This window comes from Penicillium taxi (genome assembly GCF_028828555.1).
Source record: "Penicillium taxi strain IBT 34144 chromosome Unknown utg000001l_segment0_segment0, whole genome shotgun sequence".
NCBI classification, from domain to species: Eukaryota; Fungi; Ascomycota; class Eurotiomycetes; order Eurotiales; family Aspergillaceae; genus Penicillium; species Penicillium taxi.
In genome coordinates, this window is record NW_026643203.1 from 888,691 (window position 1) to 908,675 (window position 19,985).

The 19,985-nt window shown below is 47.2% G+C and overlaps 9 protein-coding genes across 9 annotated transcripts; 3 read left to right on the forward strand and 6 right to left on the reverse strand.

Annotated features, from left to right (window-relative positions):
• Positions 1-473: 473 nt before the first annotated feature.
• N7495_000326 (orotate phosphoribosyltransferase) lies at positions 474-1,193 on the reverse strand (the record flags this gene model as incomplete). Its single annotated transcript, XM_057202996.1, has 1 exon — positions 474-1,193. One exon carries the CDS (start codon positions 1,191-1,193, stop codon positions 474-476), a length of 720 nt encoding a protein of 239 aa, XP_057067069.1.
• Positions 1,194-1,873: 680 nt separating this feature from the next.
• Positions 1,874-3,715, forward strand: N7495_000327 (methylenetetrahydrofolate reductase (NAD(P)H) MET13; the record flags this gene model as incomplete). Its single annotated transcript, XM_057202997.1, has 1 exon — positions 1,874-3,715. The coding sequence occupies one exon, from the start codon at positions 1,874-1,876 to the stop codon at positions 3,713-3,715; it is 1,842 nt and encodes a 613-aa protein (XP_057067070.1).
• A 1,013-nt stretch (positions 3,716-4,728) lies between these two features.
• N7495_000328 (putative NTP binding protein) lies at positions 4,729-7,767 on the reverse strand (the record flags this gene model as incomplete). Its single annotated transcript, XM_057202998.1, has 1 exon — positions 4,729-7,767. One exon carries the CDS (start codon positions 7,765-7,767, stop codon positions 4,729-4,731), a length of 3,039 nt encoding a protein of 1,012 aa, XP_057067071.1.
• An 824-nt stretch (positions 7,768-8,591) lies between these two features.
• N7495_000329 (Nur1/Mug154 family protein) lies at positions 8,592-10,030 on the reverse strand (the record flags this gene model as incomplete). Its single annotated transcript, XM_057202999.1, has 2 exons — positions 8,592-9,686; positions 9,770-10,030. 2 exons carry the CDS (start codon positions 10,028-10,030, stop codon positions 8,592-8,594), a joined length of 1,356 nt encoding a protein of 451 aa, XP_057067072.1.
• A 320-nt stretch (positions 10,031-10,350) lies between these two features.
• N7495_000330 (H(+)-transporting V1 sector ATPase subunit F) lies at positions 10,351-10,992 on the forward strand (the record flags this gene model as incomplete). The annotated part of the gene is made up of 5 exons (XM_057203000.1): positions 10,351-10,374; positions 10,430-10,464; positions 10,530-10,563; positions 10,656-10,793; positions 10,852-10,992. The coding sequence occupies 5 exons, from the start codon at positions 10,351-10,353 to the stop codon at positions 10,990-10,992; spliced, it is 372 nt and encodes a 123-aa protein (XP_057067073.1).
• Positions 10,993-11,706: 714 nt separating this feature from the next.
• Positions 11,707-12,380, reverse strand: N7495_000331 (ML domain-containing protein; the record flags this gene model as incomplete). The annotated part of the gene is made up of 3 exons (XM_057203001.1): positions 11,707-11,802; positions 11,862-12,078; positions 12,157-12,380. 3 exons carry the CDS (start codon positions 12,378-12,380, stop codon positions 11,707-11,709), a joined length of 537 nt encoding a protein of 178 aa, XP_057067074.1.
• An 864-nt stretch (positions 12,381-13,244) lies between these two features.
• On the forward strand, positions 13,245-15,076 carry N7495_000332 (DUF3176 domain-containing protein; the record flags this gene model as incomplete). The annotated part of the gene is made up of 2 exons (XM_057203002.1): positions 13,245-13,696; positions 13,771-15,076. The coding sequence occupies 2 exons, from the start codon at positions 13,245-13,247 to the stop codon at positions 15,074-15,076; spliced, it is 1,758 nt and encodes a 585-aa protein (XP_057067075.1).
• A 748-nt stretch (positions 15,077-15,824) lies between these two features.
• On the reverse strand, positions 15,825-17,096 carry bgt2 (GPI-anchored beta-1,3-endoglucanase EglC; the record flags this gene model as incomplete). The annotated part of the gene is made up of 1 exon (XM_057203003.1): positions 15,825-17,096. The coding sequence occupies one exon, from the start codon at positions 17,094-17,096 to the stop codon at positions 15,825-15,827; it is 1,272 nt and encodes a 423-aa protein (XP_057067076.1).
• A 1,091-nt stretch (positions 17,097-18,187) lies between these two features.
• Positions 18,188-19,667, reverse strand: N7495_000334 (putative peroxisomal 3-ketoacyl-coA thiolase (Kat1); the record flags this gene model as incomplete). Its single annotated transcript, XM_057203004.1, has 5 exons — positions 18,188-18,226; positions 18,279-18,455; positions 18,513-19,361; positions 19,421-19,516; positions 19,566-19,667. 5 exons carry the CDS (start codon positions 19,665-19,667, stop codon positions 18,188-18,190), a joined length of 1,263 nt encoding a protein of 420 aa, XP_057067077.1.
• Positions 19,668-19,985: the final 318 nt, after the last annotated feature.

The window sequence follows — 19,985 nt, forward strand, 5'->3', positions numbered from 1 at the left end:
GAAATCACAGGTGTCCATGTTGATAAGGGCTTTGGCTGTTTGATATGGGCAGAGATGCTGCCATTTGACATCAACACTTTTCAGGAGTTCCAGAGTATGATTGTCTGAGACTGGTACGACACTAGAATCAGGGGACGTGGAACCCATACTTGACTCCAACTCTATACGGGCTGATTCTTATGCCCATAGCGACTCAGCTTGATAAATTCTCCGGTTATCATCAAAGTCCAAAATGTGAAACTAAAGATAGCCCTGGAGTTCCTCTCGGACCGATTGGACTCAAGAGGTGAACATCCGTACTACCGTTTCAGTTCATGAATTGATTATTCTGACACTTTTTGCGTGTATGCGGATTTCTTTGCGCCTCGATCATGGATTTGAGTAAGTCTAGGCTTCCCTGGTATCGGATTTCTTCTATTCTCTTTGGTCTCATAAATGGTTCCTCCATGGTTCATATATCAATATGCAATTATTTACTCTGCGCCGTAGCGGGAGCGGTAGTCCTTCAATCGTTGGACTTCGGCCTCGCCAATCTTATCACCAAGCTTCTCGATCAAGTCTTGCAGGCTGATGACAGCGCGGATGGGAATGTTGCCACCAAGGGACCGCTGCGCAACGCCAATGGCGCTTTTGGGCTCAAGATCGCTGACACGCTCCTCGCGGTCCAGCAGAACAACCACACCAGCAACGATACCACCCTCCTTCTCGATGATGTCAACCGCCTCACGAAGAGCGGTACCAGCAGTGATCACATCGTCAACGATGATGATGCGCTTGCCCTTCAGAGGAGCACCGACAATGTTTCCACCCTCGCCATGGGCCTTGGCCTCTTTGCGGTTGAAAGAGTAGCTCACGTTATCCCAGGTGCTGGATCCGGATAGAGAGTCGCGCACAGCGAGCTCATTGGTAACAGCCGCGCAGATTGGGATTCCCTTGTATGCGGGACCGAAGATGATGTCGAAGTTAGGCTTGAAGGTGCCATCGGCGGCAGGAGTAACAAAAGGCTCCGCGGAGAGCACGCTGGCATATGCAGCAGAGCTTGCACGCAACAAGGGCGCAGTATGGAGTCGAGTGGAGGTGAAAAAGTAAGGGGACTCGCGACCGGATTTCAAGACAAAGCTGCCGAAAGAGAGAACATTATTGGAGATGAGGAGGGGCAACAGAGTCGCCTTGTAGTCTTGATCGGTCGACATAGTGAATATAGATAACTAATCACAAGTTAGATGAGAATGGCAGGATGAGAGGATGAAAGGTTGGAGAACTGTAGATTGGGTTTAAGGAAAAAAAACTGATAAGGCGGAAGCTGCCAAGTTTTGCCCCAGACTCTTTTTTTTCCATAAATTTCTAACTGAGGGGCAAGAGGGGCTCCTCTCTAAATCCTTATAGCTTTTACGGGGAAAATCACCCATTTTCAAGACCAATTGAAGCTCATTGAAATGAATTTAAAGTCACATTTTCAACGAATTAAATCTACAAATCTGCAATTCTAAAATCATTCTATAATAAATCTATATTAATTGTTGAAAAGTCGTCTGATTCGCAGAACACGTGCTCTTCCGATCGTCGGCAGATCAACATCAAATCATCTCATTCAATTCTTCTTCTTTCTTCCCCTCTTATTTCCCCTTCTTTTCCTGTTTCCTTTCTTTTTTTTCTGATTTTCTCTTTTGTTCTCGACAACCTTGTACTTCCTTGAGCTTCTTGCGGCTCTCACTTCCGGAATCCTGATTGAAGGCCGTCCTAAATAGCCCAATTCTCAGTATTAGCATCTGGTGACGCGAAATCGATTCCTCAAGTCTTGGTGAGTGGTAATTATGGGATATATGTGTTTCAGAAAAGTTCTGACCACAAATCTCCAGGTTGACGCGACACGATGCATATCCGAGAGAAGCTTGCCCAGAATGAGGAGGCAGGGGAGCCGGGAATTTCCTTCGAATTCTTTCCTCCTAAGACTGCTCAGGGTGTTCAGAACCTTTATGACCGCATGGATCGCATGCACGGATTAGGTCCCTCGTTCATCGACATTACATGGGGCGCAGGCGGTCGTTTATCGGATTTGACTTGCGAGATGGTCGGTGTGGCCCAGTCCGTCTATGGATTGGAGACATGCATGCACCTGACTTGTACTGACATGCCTCGGGAGAGAATTGATCAAGCCCTGCAGGCTGCCTACAAGGCGGGATGTACCAACATTCTGGCTCTTCGCGGCGATCCTCCTCGAGACCAGGAAACCTGGGAGGCTACCGATGGTGGATTCCGCTATGCAAAGGATTTGGTCAAATACATTCGGGAAAAGTATGGCAATCACTTTGACATTGGTGTGGGCGGCTACCCGGAGGGTGCTGATGACAACCCGGATGTTGACCTCTTGATCGACCACCTGAAGGAGAAGGTCGATGCAGGTAGCTCATTTATCATCACTCAGATGTTTTATGATGTTGAACATTTCATTGACTGGGTCAAGAAATGCCGCGCCAAGGGAATTAGTGTTCCAATCATTCCAGGCATCATGCCAATCCAGACTTATGCTTCTTTTATTCGTAGGTCTACCTGGACCAAGACCCGTGTGCCTCCCGAGTGGATGAAAGCCTTGGAGCCCGTCAAGAATGATGACTCTGCAGTGCGTGATGTTGGAAAGCACTTGATCGCCGACATGTGTCGCAAGATCCTGGCGTCTGGCATCAACCACCTTCATTTCTATACAATGAATTTGGCACAGGCAACCAAGCTAGTCCTTGACGAGCTAGGTCTTACACCATCTGATGGATCTCCTGTCCATCGCAGTTTGCCATGGCGTCCATCTCTTGGGTTGGGCCGACGATCAGAAGATGTGCGACCCATCTTCTGGCGCAACCGCAACTCGTCCTACATTGCCCGCACCCAAACATGGGACGAATTCCCCAACGGTCGCTGGACTGATTCTCGTTCGCCTGCCTTTGGTGAGCTTGATGCATACGGCGTCGGATTGAAGGGTACGAATGAGCAGAACATCAAGCTATGGGGCGAGCCAAAATCCATCAAAGATATATCTGCAATTTTCCTTCGTTTCTTGGAGGGCAAGCTGGATCGACTGCCGTGGAGTGACAGCCCCATTTCCGCCGAGGCAAACGATATCAAAGATCTTTTGCTCAACTTGAACAGCCGTGGATTCTTGACTATTAACTCTCAACCCGCCGTTAATGGCGTCAAGTCTTCTCATCCCATCTACGGTTGGGGTCCCAAGAACGGTTTCGTTTACCAAAAGGCTTACCTCGAGCTTCTGGTCCCACCCTACTTGATCGATGAGCTGATCAGCCGCATTGACAGCAATGAAGACCTCACTTATCTCGCCATCAAAAAGGAAGGCGAGTTGCGTACCAACACCCTTGACAGCCCCAATGCTTTGACCTGGGGTATCTTCGCTGGACGAGAGATCATCCAACCTACAATCGTTGAGACTATCAGTTTCCTGGCCTGGAAGGATGAGGCTTACCGACTGGGCGATGACTGGTACAAGTGCTACGATGCCGCTGGTCCCAGTCGGAAGCTCATCCAGCAGACGATGGACACATGGTACCTGGTCAACATCGTTGACAACGACTTCCACCGGTCCAGTACTCTCTTCGAACTTTTCAAGGACCTGGAAGTCAAGGACTTCGATGTCGAAATCGAACTACCAAGTAAACCGGACACAAATGGCACCTCCGAGCAGAACGGTACTCTGATCGAAAACTAATGCATTAACCCACTTCAACCGGGAAAGCCTAGCGCAAATGCATGCCAAAGTTCCCCTTCCTGGCTACCTCAAAACTAACCACATTATTCAACCTCTACCTAATTCAACATCTCACAAATCTCAACGATACTCAACGATAACCAGTCACGAAACATCCAACACTAATATAGGGCTTGCCCTGCAATGTGTCATGGCGTCATGAATGAAAAAACCTCAACGATTTCTTCCTGAGCGTTCATTTTTTCCCCCTCAATTTCAACATCCGACTTTTTCAACCGCAACGATACCCCGTCTCTTTTAACAATGACGTTTCCATCGCTCCTTTTCAATTTTCGCTATTCTACTTTCCACAGGCCAGGTGCTTGCATGTGAACATATACTCTTGATTGGGTATCTTGTTCAACGGAAACAGAAAACCAAAAGAACTCAAAATTCAACATAATTCACCTCTCTTTCGAGGCTTCAATTCTCCCCCTTTCCCTGGCAGGGATCACTTCTTAAGAACGTTATTTTAACATTTCTTCTTTTCAGCTTCATTTACTTTCGGTTTCATCAAAACAGCGTTTCCACTGTCGATCATTGTGGCGTCTTGCTTCTTACCGTCTTCTGGTTGTTTCGCAAAAGGGCTTTTCAACACCCAAGCGGCGCAATTTACCAGTCTGAAAACATGGAATTTTACATTGAGATTATTCTAGCATTAGCATTCAAGTGTTTTAAACGATAGATTAGCTTGCAATGCTGTTTCTACCTAGTTACTGAACTCGTTTCATTTTAACGAGTACCTAGTTACACCTACAAACCTGCGCAATAATTGTTCAAAACCATTTGATCTTCAGCATAGGAATTGAAGTCTACGGCATTATAGATAGAAGTGCATATAAAGACGATTGATGGGAGGAAGAATAAGCTACGAGAAAGCTAGGAGAAGATAAACGCTGCTTTGGATGATACAGAGAACAAAATAGACGGCTAACCCTTCAAACTGGTAATAAAAGATAGACGGTCGAACACCATCACACGAATACAGAATGGCCAACACAATGACATGTCCATCCAAGCGGTTTGGCAAACCATATAATCCAGCTCCAAACAAGAGCCACATAGCCTGCGGCCCGGCTAATAATCATGCAGCCAAAGCCTAAAATGAATACGTAGACAACAGCTTGGAGAAGGTCAATCAAGAACCGGCCGATCGCCTGATCATTTTCTGGCTTGGGCCATTGGCCTGTAGCCTGGTAAACGGAGATGATGCGGTACACGCGACAGAACGTTATGCAGCAATGACTGGTCATGTTCGAAACATTGACTATCAGGAATTTCACATATGCATTCTCAGTCGATCGAAGAACGTATTTGTGGATCTGTGCCACGCTGAGGAACAAAATCTGAAGTATTAAAGTGAGGGCAAAAGGGCTGGACCCTTCGTTGAGAGAACCATCTTTATCCGTTTCTGACAAGTCTGAAAAATCACCACGAATGTTAGTGATGCTAGGATGGAGGTCTTTGCGGTCTGTGACTTGATGCCCTTCCAATTCTGCAATCTCGAGAGTAGATCTCCTGTGAGCTCGTGCCCGTTCCTTGAATCTCTCCAGCTTTTCGGCGCGGCTTAACTGCTCGCGCTGTTCGGAGGGTGACTTCTCGTCAATTGAATTCCTCAGCTTCTCCGGCGGAGGTGGTGTTGTATTGATTACAGGCAGGGGTTTATCCAATGGTGATGATGGCTTCAATGCTGGAGATTTCTCTCGAGTCTTCTCTTTCGAAGATTTTTCCGGGGTAGATTTGTCTCGCGGAGGCTTTTCTCCCATGGGCTTTACCTTCACTGTCACCTTCTTCGACACTGGAGTTTCTACTTCGGCAGGTGATGGTTTCGTCGAAGAAATCGGTGTCTCTTTGACCGATTTATCAGATTTGGAAGATTTGGAAGATATCGAGGACTCAGAGTTATCTCTAGTCGGTAGCGAGGACTGAGAAACAGGAGAGCCCTTACGATTGAAAGACCCGGTCCCATTGCGTAGAGATTCGGCACGGTTGCGCAAAGACTCAGTGCCGTTGCGCAGTATTTGAGCCAGACTGTCTGTTGGAGACCTCACCATTCCGGTGGTTCTTGCCAGTCCGGATGTACGGATGAAGCCACGGATGGCGTTTGACGTTGAGCTGCTTCGCTCGGTGTCTTTAGCCTTCTCTTTTGATGACTTTTCTTTTGCCTGCGCCTTTTTGCTCGGGGAAGTGGCGTCGAGGGCTATCGTTTCGGAAGATTCGAGCGAGAGATCGCTTGACTCGATCGGCAAGGGCGTTGGTGCGGGTTTCGGAGTGGAAGGTGTAGTGATGACCTGGGCTTTCGCTCGAACGGCCTTGACGGCCTTGCCGGTGCCAGTCTGACCCGTGCCCCCGAGGCGGCGCAGCTTTGGAAGAGACATCAATTTTTCTGGAGTGTTGTTTGGTGTCGGCGTCGGTATCAACGTACGAGTGATAGTGGGTGTGATAATGAACACATCGTCGTCGCCGCGAGGTTCTTGTATTGTCTCCATGGGGTTTTCGATGATCTGTCTCGGGAGAGAGTTCTCCTTTATCGAGTACTGTGAATCGGACCTGGGAATGTCGGGTTGTGGGCAATTCTGGTCTTTGCATATCGTCGTGGACGACTGCTTCGAGCCCTGGGCATGTCTCGTATTCTGAGCATCTTGTAACCACTCCTTTTGAAGAGTAGCCTTCTCTTCTGATTTCCGTGCAGGCCGATTGGCTACTTTCTTTTCTCTGAGCCTCTTTTTCGCACCTACTGCCAGAGGTCGAGGCTGCAGATGCGTCGAGTCTTCTCCGGTAGCGAAAAGAAGAATTTCGTCCGGATTCTTCGTTGCTGCAGCATCGATCTCCTTGCAACCTAAAAAAGAGCCGTCGCCGTGTGAGGTTCGTTTTTCTTTGACCTTACCAGAAGATTCTTCCCAGATAGTACTGATGCGATTCTTGCCAATCTCATCTGGGCTATAATAAATACCCTGTCCGTGGGGTCCAGGAGATTGGAATTGAGATTGAGAAGGAGGCTGCTGATCAGCTTGCTGTGCAGGTGATTGCCGTCCATCGTAGGCTTTGAATGGGGACAAAGCTCCATCTCGCTGCGCCAAAGAACTGTGTTGTACAACGGGAGATTCATGACGACTGGGTTTTTCAGTAGGATCTAGAAGACGATCATCTCCACGGTAGTAACTGATGCTCTTTTGATATTCAGCAATTTGGTCCTCGGTCATCGTCGGAGGGTTGGGTTCTTTGGCAGATGGCATGTGCACGACAAATCGATCTTCCCATTCTGTGGAGCCTTCCTCGGTAGAGATAGGTGATATTGAACCATCCCACTCGGCTTTAGTCTCCGATTGTTTCAATTCATATGGTGGTAGTGCAGAATCATCGGCATCGCGAATAATCCACTGATCCCCTTCTTTTACCCAATTCTTTTTGCCTTCCGAGTAACGATACCGTTCGCTTCTTGGGTTTGAAACGACTCTGATCTTAGTACTGGGGCTTGGAATACCAGTTCGACCCTTAGTATGGCTTTCTTTAGATTTGTTGTGGGCAGCACTAACGGAGGTCTTGATCTTCTGTAAAGACTCCGCAAGACTTGCAGAAGCAGCTCGGTCACCTTCTCTTGTCCGGTGATAAGAAGTACGTTGCGACAGGGGCGATTCCTTCTCGAACTTTTCCCTGATCTTTCTCCAATATAGATCCCCGCCGCCCGAACCTCCGGATGAAAAGGCAGTGGGAGATGGCTTAGGAATTGCAGTCGGACTTGGAGTTTGATTGAGTAGGTCCCTGCTTCTTTTCGAGATGCTTTTCGGTAGCGGAAGCTTAGTCGCTTTTCCTTTCCGAGGCATCGTTTCTAGAGAGGCCTCAGGCTCTGGTGTTGGAATTTGTTGGAGCGTATCGGTCGATTCAGAAGCTGATTGCGCGCTTGACGTACAACCTACGCGATATGCCTTGTATTGTACCTGGTGTTGGGGAGGTCGAGGTGCGAGGTCTACAACATGTCCATCAGGCAGTTCGACACTGTTGGCGCGCTCCATTGTTGACTGAGCCACGTAATGACTAGAGAGTCCGACTTTCAGGCCAGAATTGTGTACTGACCTGGCCCATGCCGTCAAGAAAACAAACACTTGTCGCACTGGCGTTGCGTGGATGTGAAAGTTAGGGCTTCGTGTCCAGGACAAAGGGAGACAGGGTCCGGAAATTTCTCTTCCAAACCACAATAATGATACAGAAAGAATGTGCGGGGGGTATTATGCTCAAATTGATCAATCAAATGAACGCCATCCACAAGTAAGAATAAAAGAGCCTGGTTGGTTGGAATGGTATGCCCGGGATCAAGAATGACAACAAGCACGCCGGAATGCCCCAAGCTATGACCAGCCGTCTGATGGTATGACAGTCGCCATTTCTCTGCAGCATTTGAGATTGCATCATTCCGGAGAAACGATAAAGGTCTAGGTTGTTCGTTGAGTGGGAAAGTGCGATAAAGCTTTAAGCTAGCTCAACGGTCCACTGTAGGTAGGTAGACGAGACAGGTTTCCAGATTTTGATAGCTAGCTTTAAGAGACTTTTCGGCAAAACTTGAGAGATATTCCAGTCAGAAAAATGGAATACGATATCAAAATCGCCGGGGCCAGTCCACATTCTTTGGCGTGGCAAGCCTTGGCAAAGTGATGATATTGAGGCGTACATGTTGCCGTTTCTAGTAATAGTATGAACTTGGGTATGTGTCATCAATCAGCCATTGTGTGCATAATCAAGCGCATGAATTTGCATTTTGATCCTTGCATACTGATTCTGCTAAACACTGCTGGAAATAATTTCATTTAATAATGTAAAAACGATCATTCATTGACCAATTCTAATATCGACCCATTTCACGACGAGCGCTGGGCTTACTTGCTGAAGGGGTGCCTGGTGCTGGGCTTCCAACTGCTAGACTGCTTCTCTTGAGAGGACTGGAAGGTCTCTTTAATGCGCTCTCTCGTTCTCTGTAGAAAAATTCGCCATTGTTTTGAGTTCGACGCTCAAATGCCGTTGAAGCAGATTTCCTGAGGGGGGAGTTGGCATGAGAATACACTCCAAGATTACCCCCGTCACCTCTGGTTGTTGAGCTTGGTCGGAACTGTGGCTGTCGAATGCTATTTCCCGCAGTCCTCACCAGGGGAGAAGCATCTCGTTGAATAATAGGAGTTTGCAACGATGGTTTGACTTGGAATATAGAAGTCTGGCTAGGAGTAGAGTTCCGCGTCGGGCGAATGGGAGTAAGCCCTTCGGGATCGACGTGGCGAACATAGCTTGGATTGGGGCTAGTTTGGAAGCCATGGTTAAGAATGATTGTAGGCGTGTATACGTCGACCTGGTTTGTGGTATGTGAGCCTGGTTGGTTGGAATCACCCGCTGAGAACTGGGTGCCAACGTCTCTCATCAAAGGCTGAGTCCGAGGGTGCACGTATTTGGTATCATATTCCCTCAGAACCTCTTTATGCACCAAGTTTGAGTCTTTTGCTTGCTGAACGTAAGATGATCCAATAAAAGACATTTGCACGGAGAGTAGGGTAGTAAGAAGAATTGTCGTCAAGATCGTCACACTGGGTCGAGGGTCGGACACCTGAGTAGGTAGGAACAGCCAGTAGACCAAGACATGACCCGGGCTAAACAAAGAGAAGAGACGGACGCAGATTGGGAGCGGGTCCCACATCGCAACTTCCCATACATCTCGCTCAGCGTCGGGGTGCGCCCTTGACTGGGCAGATGCCGCAGATATAGCGTTGGCTAGATACTGTAGAGGGGACGCAGTCATCGGGCTCGAATCGACGCGCACACGATGTGCCGAAGATGAAGCAAGATCTTGTTCGATGGGCGCTTCAAACATTCGATAACGCTTTTTGCGACCAAAGGTGTAGACTGCATTGGCGACACTCGATATGGCTAGTGTTAGAACAGTGAGGGATGCCTAGGAAGAAATGAGTCGTCTTTTAGCATGTGTTCTCAAGTTTATTTGTCAGATTTAGCCCATGAAGTCAACATTTCACTCACAAACCAGCCCAGATAATGAGTTCCTTCATCGTCTCCAAACACATCGTCAATGGCTTTGCTTCCACTCGATCGGCTATTTGCCCGCGCCAAGAGGAATATGAGGTTGAGGAAAATTCCGATAGTCAACCCCCAATCTTTCTCCATCTGATCCCAGTCATTGCCATCGATTTCCTCAGACAACCAAAGCAAAAAGTCCCATGGGTTCAGGTAGGAGCGGATGCGCTCCGCGAGTGGACGCTGGCGCACGAGACGAGGAGCCATGATAATAGGAAGGAAGTTTTGAAATTTAGACAGGGCCGATCATTGCCAGCTCCGTCTTGTTCAAAAATGAAAACAAAGAGCCATGTGGAAGAAAAGTAGTCATTAAGGTAGAAGTGACGGCAACAATAAGTAAACCAAACCAAACAAAATTGCATCAGCTTAGTCATCGGTAGCTCTCCCCGGCCGCAATAGCGGCGATCAGTGGTTCAACGTACTGTGCTGTGCTCTTGAGTCTTCGCATTTGGCTTCGATTTGATTGAAGTACCTTGTTCCAAGGTTGTTTTCAAATCTTTTAGTCGCACCTCTTTCAACCTTACACTATGACGACGACTGCGACATACAAGGTAATTCGCTGAGCAGCTGCCCCTCCGATAGCATTGTTAATTGTTGAAATTACAGGACCGGCAATTCCTTGCTGTGATCGGAGATGAAGAGTCAGTGAAGCCCACTTTTGTGTTATCACATGGATATCTTCAGCTAATGATCTCTCTACTCTCAGTTCCGTCACCGGTCTTCTCCTCGCTGGCATCGGAGTATGTCACCCTCTAGAGCTCCAGGCTATTAAATAGCATCTCAATTTGATTTGACCAACATGCTAACTTGGTCCCTTGTTTCTTCTCAATAGCATGTCACCGATGCTCCAGACTCGCAACGCAACTTCTTAGTCGTTGACCCGAAGACCGAAACCTCAGCGATTGAACAGGCCTTCCAGAACTTCACACAGGAGAGAAAAGATATTGCCATCGTTCTGATCAACCAGCATGTTTGTTTTTAAGCCTCCTCGCCATCTATACGTGAATTCTGCTCACAAGTATCTCCAGGTTGCGGAGCGAATCCGACACAGCGTAGACTCATTCACAGATCCCTTCCCCGCTGTTCTCGAGATCCCCAGCAAAGACCACCCCTATGACCCAGAGAAGGACAGTGTTCTCAAGCGTGTGCGCCGTCTTTTCGGAGAATAAACTCGTTAAAGGTTATCATTTTGCCTCGGCGTCTTGTACTCAGATTTCTCAATTGTGTCCCTTGTTTTCATACCATCCAGATGTCTTCTTCATGCTAAAATATTCCGGTGATTTCATCAACTTTTTTCGGGTTTCGTTCACTCCATGTGTACCTTATCTCGGGGTCATCAGATATTTTGTGTCAAGATACCCAACATATCCGAAATATGCATATACCACAACTTCCACATGTCACCCGGTCTTCATATCCGTCTGTCTGCCTATGTAAGCTTGGTCTCCAAGGATCTGTGAATCTTTGAATTATATTCATGGATGTGTACCTGGGTATGTGCCTGGCAGTCAACTGGTGAAGGTTTACAGAATTTGATGATACGTCAAGGATATTCACGATCAATATATGGATATTCACCATAACGGCCGTCTGGAACAGGCTCGGGTTGAATTACTAGCATATAGAGCATATAGGCTTATCGCCAATGGAAAAATGCGATGAGAAGTGGACCGAAACTGGAAAGGTAGTAATATCTGAATAAGCACAAGAGTTCATGAAGAGCAGGTACATGAGGACAAAATCAGCTAAAGTTGTGGCAGAACAGACAAAGGCGTTACTCGAAAAATAACGTGACATAGACAGGGTCATAGGGATTTAGTTGATGGGCTCAGATCAGCCACCGAGCACGCAAGGTGGAGATATAGTCCGAAATTATCAACCCATTACAATTGCAACTTGAATTCAATGTTATCGGCCTTCAAGCAGGTAACCTGGGTATTCTCTGGTGTGTAAACATCCGCAAGGACGGAGTATTTACCCTGCAACAATCGGAGTCAGCATTTGGCCCTAGGACGATTTAAGAATATTGAACACGTACCGGAGGAATCTGCTTAGGAAGTTCCACATCCTTGGTAAAGGTCAACTTTCCTTTATCAAGAGGGCAAGACAAATCCACATTGCTAATCTGATCACAGAGGTTGACAGTCTGCTTAATCAAAGTAATGACGCCCCATTTGACTTCCAGGTTTACGTAGGCTCCTTCTTCGACTGCCTGATTCAGGGTACCGCTAGCCTTGATGGTGAGCTTCTCGCCACTGTGAGATGAGTACCAGTCAGTTTATTGGCCCATTCGTTCAGCATTGAAGGTAAGCTAGTTTCAGCATTTCACATACGCCTTAGGGGGGTTGGGTGAGAGATCAACAGAGTCGATTTGCAGGACATGCTCCTTCGGGTCAGCACAGTATTTCAACGGGTTGTCACCCTGGACTGGGAAGTCCTGAGTGGTTTCAACATGGATTGGAGCTTGCGACGGATCGAAGATCGACCGGAAGGCAGCTGCAGAAGTAGAGATTGGAGCAGCGACGAGAAGCAGGGTGGCAGCTGATAGGAGTTTCATTATGGCGTTTATTTGTGATATCCTCGGGATATATGTTTTTTTTTCTCAAGAACTTAGATGGATAAAAGTCCAGAAGAGGCGTGGAAAGAGAGATGAAGACTTGAATAATGAGAGCTAAGGCTGGGGAAGGTCACTTGATGACGATATTCACGTGATGACGTCCTATCTGTCTTGGGAATAGATCGACGTTATACGCCGTATGCCTCATGTGGAATCAGCTGGTTCCTTGCATACAACAACATCACAGACTGAGCTGGCATTGATGAGTTGTCCATATATGATTATTATGATATATCAATGTTTACTCAGTTTCTTTCATTGAGATATCAAATACCTTTTCATGTCACATCTACTCTTCCTGAGTCTGTCACCGACATTTGACCCACACAATAAGTGATCAACTGATAACTGATAACCGATAACTGATCGGATAGCTGATACTCTCGGCGCTTGGAGTTGCTAAATGCCTCTACTAAATAACGTTAGAATCTGCCGTGTTAAAGATAGTGTCGATCCTGTGGAAGGTCTACGCCTAAATAGGGGACTTTCCACTGGCTGGCTGACTCTGACAATTGAGAAAGTGTTCAGAGCGGGTCTGGAACCAATAACGTTGTCAGCACTAAACTTCACCAGGCATGGATTTTCTAAGAATCCCACTAGTATATGGAGAATTTATAGCATTGTCTCAGAATAACCTACTTTTATGAAAATTCGGATGTACTAGCCTAAATAATGGGGCCTCCTAATTTAATTTTAGAGTCACAGAGTAAATAGTCTTCTGAAAAAGGAGAGTTCCCCGACTTCAATCGACACAGTAACAACTTTCTTCTGTCTTATTGCACTCGGACAATCCCAGATACGAAGATGGAACCTAAAGACGGCTTCCGAATGTCTTATATCCAACTTAATGATGATCCACCACAGAATTCACGAGAGACACGACCACATCCACAGTCTTCGGCCGAGCAAGCTTTCCTGCGATCTCAGAATCGCGCATTCTGGGGCACAAGCTGGACCCTAGAGATTGGGGCATGCTTCATATCCATCATCACGGTTGTATCTATATCTGTGGTGCTTTTGCGTTACGATGGAAAGTCAATACCTGAGTGGCCTCATGGCATCACACTCAATACACTGGTCTCAGTACTAAGTACGATCATGAAGGCCCAAGTGACATTTATTGTCATGGAATCCTTGGCCCAGCTCAAGTGGTCGTGGTTTCATGGTGGAAATAAACTCAGTGATCTTGCACGTCTAGACGCTGCTAGTCGTGGTGCTTTGGGCGCTATGAACGTACTGATCCGCTTCGTGCCTCGGTGAGTCGACTATACCACTACTGGCCTCCATACCTCTTCATACCTTTCAAATTTCTAAGATATTTTAACTCTAGCCATCTCATCTCGTTTGGATGTCTTATTCTAGTACTGGGGACTGTCACCGACCCATTCGTTCAACAAGTCATGTCCACTGTATCACGACCTGTTAATTTGAGACATTCGACATTCATCCAGACTTGCAACACAAGCCTTTACACCGATTATAGCGAAGGGTCCGGACCAGGTATGAACAAGGCACCTCTTAGCACCCTGGGGGCAATCTACTCGGGTATTTTCCAGGAACAGGGAACGAACAGCAAGAATACCTTATTTAACTGTCCAACGGGAAACTGCACATTTTCTCCATATCAGACGCTGGGATATTGCAGTCGGTGCGCCAACATAACCGATTCTCTTACCCTCACCAAAACGGTTGTAGTCCCCACGATCCCTCAAGAGGACATCTATAACTACACGCTGCCTAATAACTTCACCTTCTCAACCTCAATGAACTCGATATACTTGATGAATGCCACAACGGATGAGAGCCTAGAGCTGGTCAAGTTGGACACGACAGATATAACACCCATTATCAACTTTACCGCTATCACTGCTGCGGGATACGGAGTTCCTCCTCGAATTAGTGCAACCGAGTGCACACTCTACTTCTGTGTTCAAACATACAACTCGAGCGTATCTAATGGTCAACTTTCAGAGAATATCATTTCAACAAAGGCTACAACCAATGCCTCCTACTCCGCCTTCTCCGAAGAAAACTTCGCCATCACTCCTGAGAAGTGTTACACCAACGGCACTGTTTATGATGATCCGAGCAAATATCCCAAGAAATGCGTGTACAATGTCAATTGGCTAAGTCGTCTGGCAATGTCCAACTCACTTGACAGTCTGCTAAAAGGTACCGGATCGCTCTTCGTGAGCAATCGTCCAAGATGGGACTCCGATACTCTGGAAGCTCTATACGGCCTGTACGGCAACTATACGGATATCAACCTGGTGTTTCAATCGTTAGCATCCTCATTGACGGTCAATGCGCGTTCCAATGTCTGTACATCTGATGTGCGAGGCAAGGCCTGGAGTGTGGAATCGTTTGTCCGAGTACGATGGGGGTGGTTTATCCTTCCCATCATTGTCGTGGTACTTAGCGTGATCTTCTTGATGGTCACGATAGCCCACACGAGGAATCAGTATATCTGGAAGTCTTCCCCGCTAGCTCTGTTGTTTTCGGGTTTGATGGTTGAAGTCCCATCGCCTATCAAGGCTCATCCGACTGTGAGGGGAATGGAAGAGATATCAAGAAAGCTAAATATTGTGTTGGAGAGCTCACACGACGGGGTGAAACTGAAAGCGGTTCCAACCTGATAGGCCGACTGTCTGATTTTGATCGGTGTACTCTCCAGGGTCAATTCAATTACTGTATATAATATTCATTCAAATGTAACATTACAATTTTAATCCTGATTCCTTATGTACCTTACCAACTGCCGTAGAATGTAGTGTGCCAAGGTAAGTCCATTCAAGGCTTAACTCCAGGGCTGCGGGATTGATCCCTAAGTGGAAAGTGCATGGTCTTTAGCATCTTATCGTTGTTGTCACTTTCTGTCACATCGGTTCTTTAATTTAAGATATGTATCTGTGTGCATGGTTCATGCTAAGGTACTCTAAATAGCGGCGAACTTATCAATTGATAAGTACGAAAATACGTACCTAGTGAACCAGTATGTAAACATCGCACAGATCGAATGAAAACCTTGAATGACGCCAGTGGCTGAACGCTCCGAAGAATATAAACCCACGGTTCCAACATCTAGGACTTGGAATTGACAGGGCAATGAACGTCGATCAAGTTTGTGAAGATCAACCAGTTGACCTACCCACCTGGGCCGGTGAGTAAAAATAGATTTCAAATTAAATGGAAAGTTTTTTTTTAGAAAAAAAGACCAGAATTAGGATCAAGCCAGAGTCAAGTTGAATTCTTAATACAAAAATATAAACGAAGGTAAGAAAAGAGTATTCACAAAGAAATTGACAACCGTACAAAACCCAACTCCAGGGAGGGATCTAAACAATCCGCCCATCCAATCACACCTCATGGACCAAAGGAACGTTTTTAAACAGCGATAGCGAGAGCGAGGAAAGCGACGATGGCGCCGAAGACTGAACTAGAGGTACGGCCGGCACCGTTGAAGGTGGCGGTAGTGGAGGCAGCAGCAACACCAGATGAGCTGGAGCCGGAAGCAGATGAGCTGGCGGAGAGGGAGGTACCGGAAGCCTTGATCAGGGGAGTGGATGTAGCGGTGGCGGCTGTTCCGCTGCGGTAGCGGGTGGCGGAGTGACCAACGGATGAGACGAAGCTAGTAGCGGAGGCACCAGAAGCAGAGACACCGGAGGCAGTAGCAGAGACACCGGAGGCAGTAGCAGCGCTGGAGGAAGAGGAGGTGGAGGAAGAGTCGGAAGGGCAGCTCAGGTCGAAGAGAGGGGTGGTGGAAAGGGTCTCACCGACGATACCGAAGCTGGGGGAGTCACCGTAGTCCTGCATGATGTACCACCAGGTGTTGGTGGTTCCGAAGAGCGAGCAGCCGACGGCGTCCCAGTACTTCTTGGCGTTGGCGATGGAAGCAACAGCCTCACCCTCATTGTCTCCGGTGACGGCCCAGCCAGTCTCGGTGATCCAGACCTCCTTGTCGCCAGCGACAGCCTTGGTCTTCTCGACAGACTCGTCGAAGAGAGCCTTGGCGTTGCTGATGTCATTGCTATCAGAGCTCTGCCAGAAGGGGTAGCCGTCGAAACCGAGCCAGTCAAGCTCGTCAATAACAGCCAAGTTGGTGGTGTTGGTCCAGGCGTCCCAGGTGTCGACGTGACCAATGGGGGCACTGCTTAGAGAAGTGCCACTGATAGCCTCACGGACCTGCTTGATGTAGGTCACGAGATCATCAGCGCTAACACCAGGGCCAGCATTGCTTCCAGCACCAGCAACACTGTTACGGTACATATCCTCACTGCCGACGGAGATACCGACGGTCAGCTTGGCGAGCTGCTCGCCGTAGGTGGAGATAGCGGACTTGAGAGCAGTGATTTCGTTGTCAACGTTTCCACCGGAGACCCAGAGACCAAGTAGGAGGGAGGTCTCCTCATCGATGGCGGCCTGGATGGCCTCAATGATGGTGTCGGTAGTATATTCTTGAATCATAGTGTACAAGCGAGCACTGGTGAAGCCAGAGGTGCCAACCAGGTTCTTGGCGTTCTGGAATTGGGCCTTGAATTGGGCCTCAGTGCGGGCAGTGCCATCGGTATTGGAAGCGCCATAACTGAAACCCTTGTAGGCAGCCTCAGCGGTAGCAACCGATAAGGCGAGGGCAAGAAGTTCGTTCTTGAAAAACATTGTGTTGGTAATGAATGTAAGGATCTATAAAAATTGGTGTATACAGAGAGTGTGGTAAAGAATGACACCTGATAAAATGAATTACCAAGTAGAAAAAATGAAACTAAAGATTGTCACAAAGAAATTGAAGATGGAAGTAAGAAATGGAACGTAAAGGAGGAAAAGGTGCTTGTAAATGAGGAAAAAGAAGTCTCGAAGAACTTAGGGCAACAGGTCTAGAATACGCCACCACAATTGTCAAAAGTGGAACCATTGTGGAGCAGGACACGTTTGCTTGTCTCCCCTTTTGATTAATGTATTCTGTTATAATTGGCCTGTCAGTTCCAAAAATAATTGGCCATCAGGATCAGCGAATAATACATTAGAAGGAAGCCGAAATTTCAATCTCCTTCAGGGGACTCACTGGTCCACTTTTAGATCCATATGTAATTCCCACGGTTCCAATCAATAAATTCCATTCGATTAAGTTGATTTCAATCCAATTGGAGTACTTTTGTCTGATAGCGTCTCTTAGCCATGTCCGAATTGTGGAACTGATTTCAGGCTTTCGTAGGTCTTCGGTACGGAGTAGGGGAGACGGAGTACCCCGTCGGGGAGTATTAGTCGACGTAGGGAGTAAGCTAGACCCTTCCTTGCATGAATTAATTCAAGTAAGTGGGTCGTGGTAGTTCTGATTCTGATTAGTCCTAGATATTTATATCTGGAGAAATCAATAGTGGAAGGATTGACATACAAATGTAAGACACGCTGAATGTTTCTTCAGAGTCCAGACCTGGAGAAACATATGTATATTGGTGCCTGATATTATAGGTATCGAACGTGTTCTGGAATATCAGGGGAAGTTCTGTCAGATAATCATGACATCTCGAAGCGAAACTTAGTTTCAATGTAGATATGCCTTGATATCAAGCCTTGGAAATGATTATAGTAATATGCTACCTATAACCTAGGTGAGAGAATGTTCTAAAGAGAATTTTTGATCATGGATAATTATTACAGGTTCTTTAGCTCTCTTATATTTACCTCTGTCACTTTCTCTTACAATCACTGATAATAGTGGTCTAATATCGAATGGAAGAAATCGAAAAGCCCTAATGCTCAGAAACAAAAATACCAGCCATGCCCATGCCCTTTAAATATGATTAATACTGATCCAAGCAGGAGAGGGTAGATTTCACTTACAGTTCCCACACACATAGACGTCACAGCAACACGCTTGTTTTGACGTCGTAGCTCTGCCAGAGCAGTGACAACCTGACGCGCACCAGTTGCACCAAGAGGGTGGCCGAAAGCGATAGCACCGCCACGAGGATTTACCTTGGCCTCATCCAGACCCAGCTTACCAACACAGTAGACACCCTAGAAGGACAATTAAAAAATGGAAAACGAACAAGAAAGGAATGTGTAAAATCTTACCATGGAGGCAAAAGCCTCATTAATTTCAAATATATCAATTTCATCAATAGATAAGCCAAACTTGCCCAAGATCTTGGGAATGGCAATGGACGGACCAATGCCCATAATGCGAGGCTCCAAACCGGCAACAGTAGCGCCACAGAACTTTCCAACAATAGGCTGATTAAGTTCCTGTGCCTTCGAGCGCTTCATCAAAACCAGTGCAGCAGCACCATCAGTGATCTGACTAGCATTGCCACCGGTAGTGGCACTAGGTGTCCATTGAGGGAAAGCGGCACGAATCTTTCCAAGAGACTCAGCTGTAGTCCCGTAGCGAATACCGTCATCCTGATCAACGACGATATCCTTAATTTCGCCAGTCTTAGGATCCTTAATCTGGGTCTTGACAGGGACGATTTCGTCCTCGAACCAGCCGGCCTTCTGAGCACGCTCGGCCTTCTGAAAGCTGCCAGCAGCAAACTTGTCAAGTTGCTCACGCGTGAGGTTGAACTGCGAGGCTACATTTTCCGAGGTTTGACCCATGGGTTGGTAGTTCTGGGATGCGATCGGATGGGCGCCGATTCGTTCTGCCATCTCCGGCGCGCCACCGTCGGCTGTGCTACTCATGCTCTCGGCGCCTACGGCGATACCAACATCGATTGACCCGGCTATGATCTGGTTTGAGATATTCTGAATGGCTAGGAGGCCGGAGGAGCAGAAGCGGTTGCATACCGAGGCGGCTGCTGTCACTGGGAATCCGGCTGCTAGTACAGCAGAGCGAGCAAGGTAGGCGGAGCCTGGTGCGAGAACATTGCCGACCGAGATATCTTCGACTAGGTTCGGGTCAATTTTTGATTGCTCGCGGACAGTCTAGGGACCTATCAGTTCTAGTTCATTGTTTCGGTTTCATGAATTTATTCTATACTTACTGTGAGAAGGGAGATCAAGAGGTTATCCACAGTGGTGTCCTTAAGACCACCCTTACGTGCCTTGGTGAGTGGCGTACGCGCAAGATAGGTGATAACCTGTGAATGTGAATAGACTGATCGATCGTATATAGGTTGATAGACTTACGACATCATCTGGGTTCTTAGCCAGAATCCTTTGCTTGGCAGAGGAGCTCACAGGCGACAAATGGGCCGCGACCGAGGACAGCCTTTGCTGTGGTGTAGACATGATAGAATGGGTGGTAAAAATAAGCAATAAAGAAAGAACAGATCCAGCATTTAATATACCGAAGATTCACGCGGGGTTGAAAATGGACCGCGGCTCAGCTTGTGATGGGAAAAGCTTTAAGCCGAAGAGCCAGTCGGAAGTCCAACCGGGAGAATTTCTTGTATTGGTACTGTACCGTCGGCCAAACATTTGTTAAAATACAGAGAGTCGGAGTCCTCGGCTCTTTTATAGGAGTTGTGATTGGTAAATTTCTTCCGAACTGCGTAATTACTCCACAATATCAATGCCCCGTAAAACCGGGGAATGCAAAGTCGATGA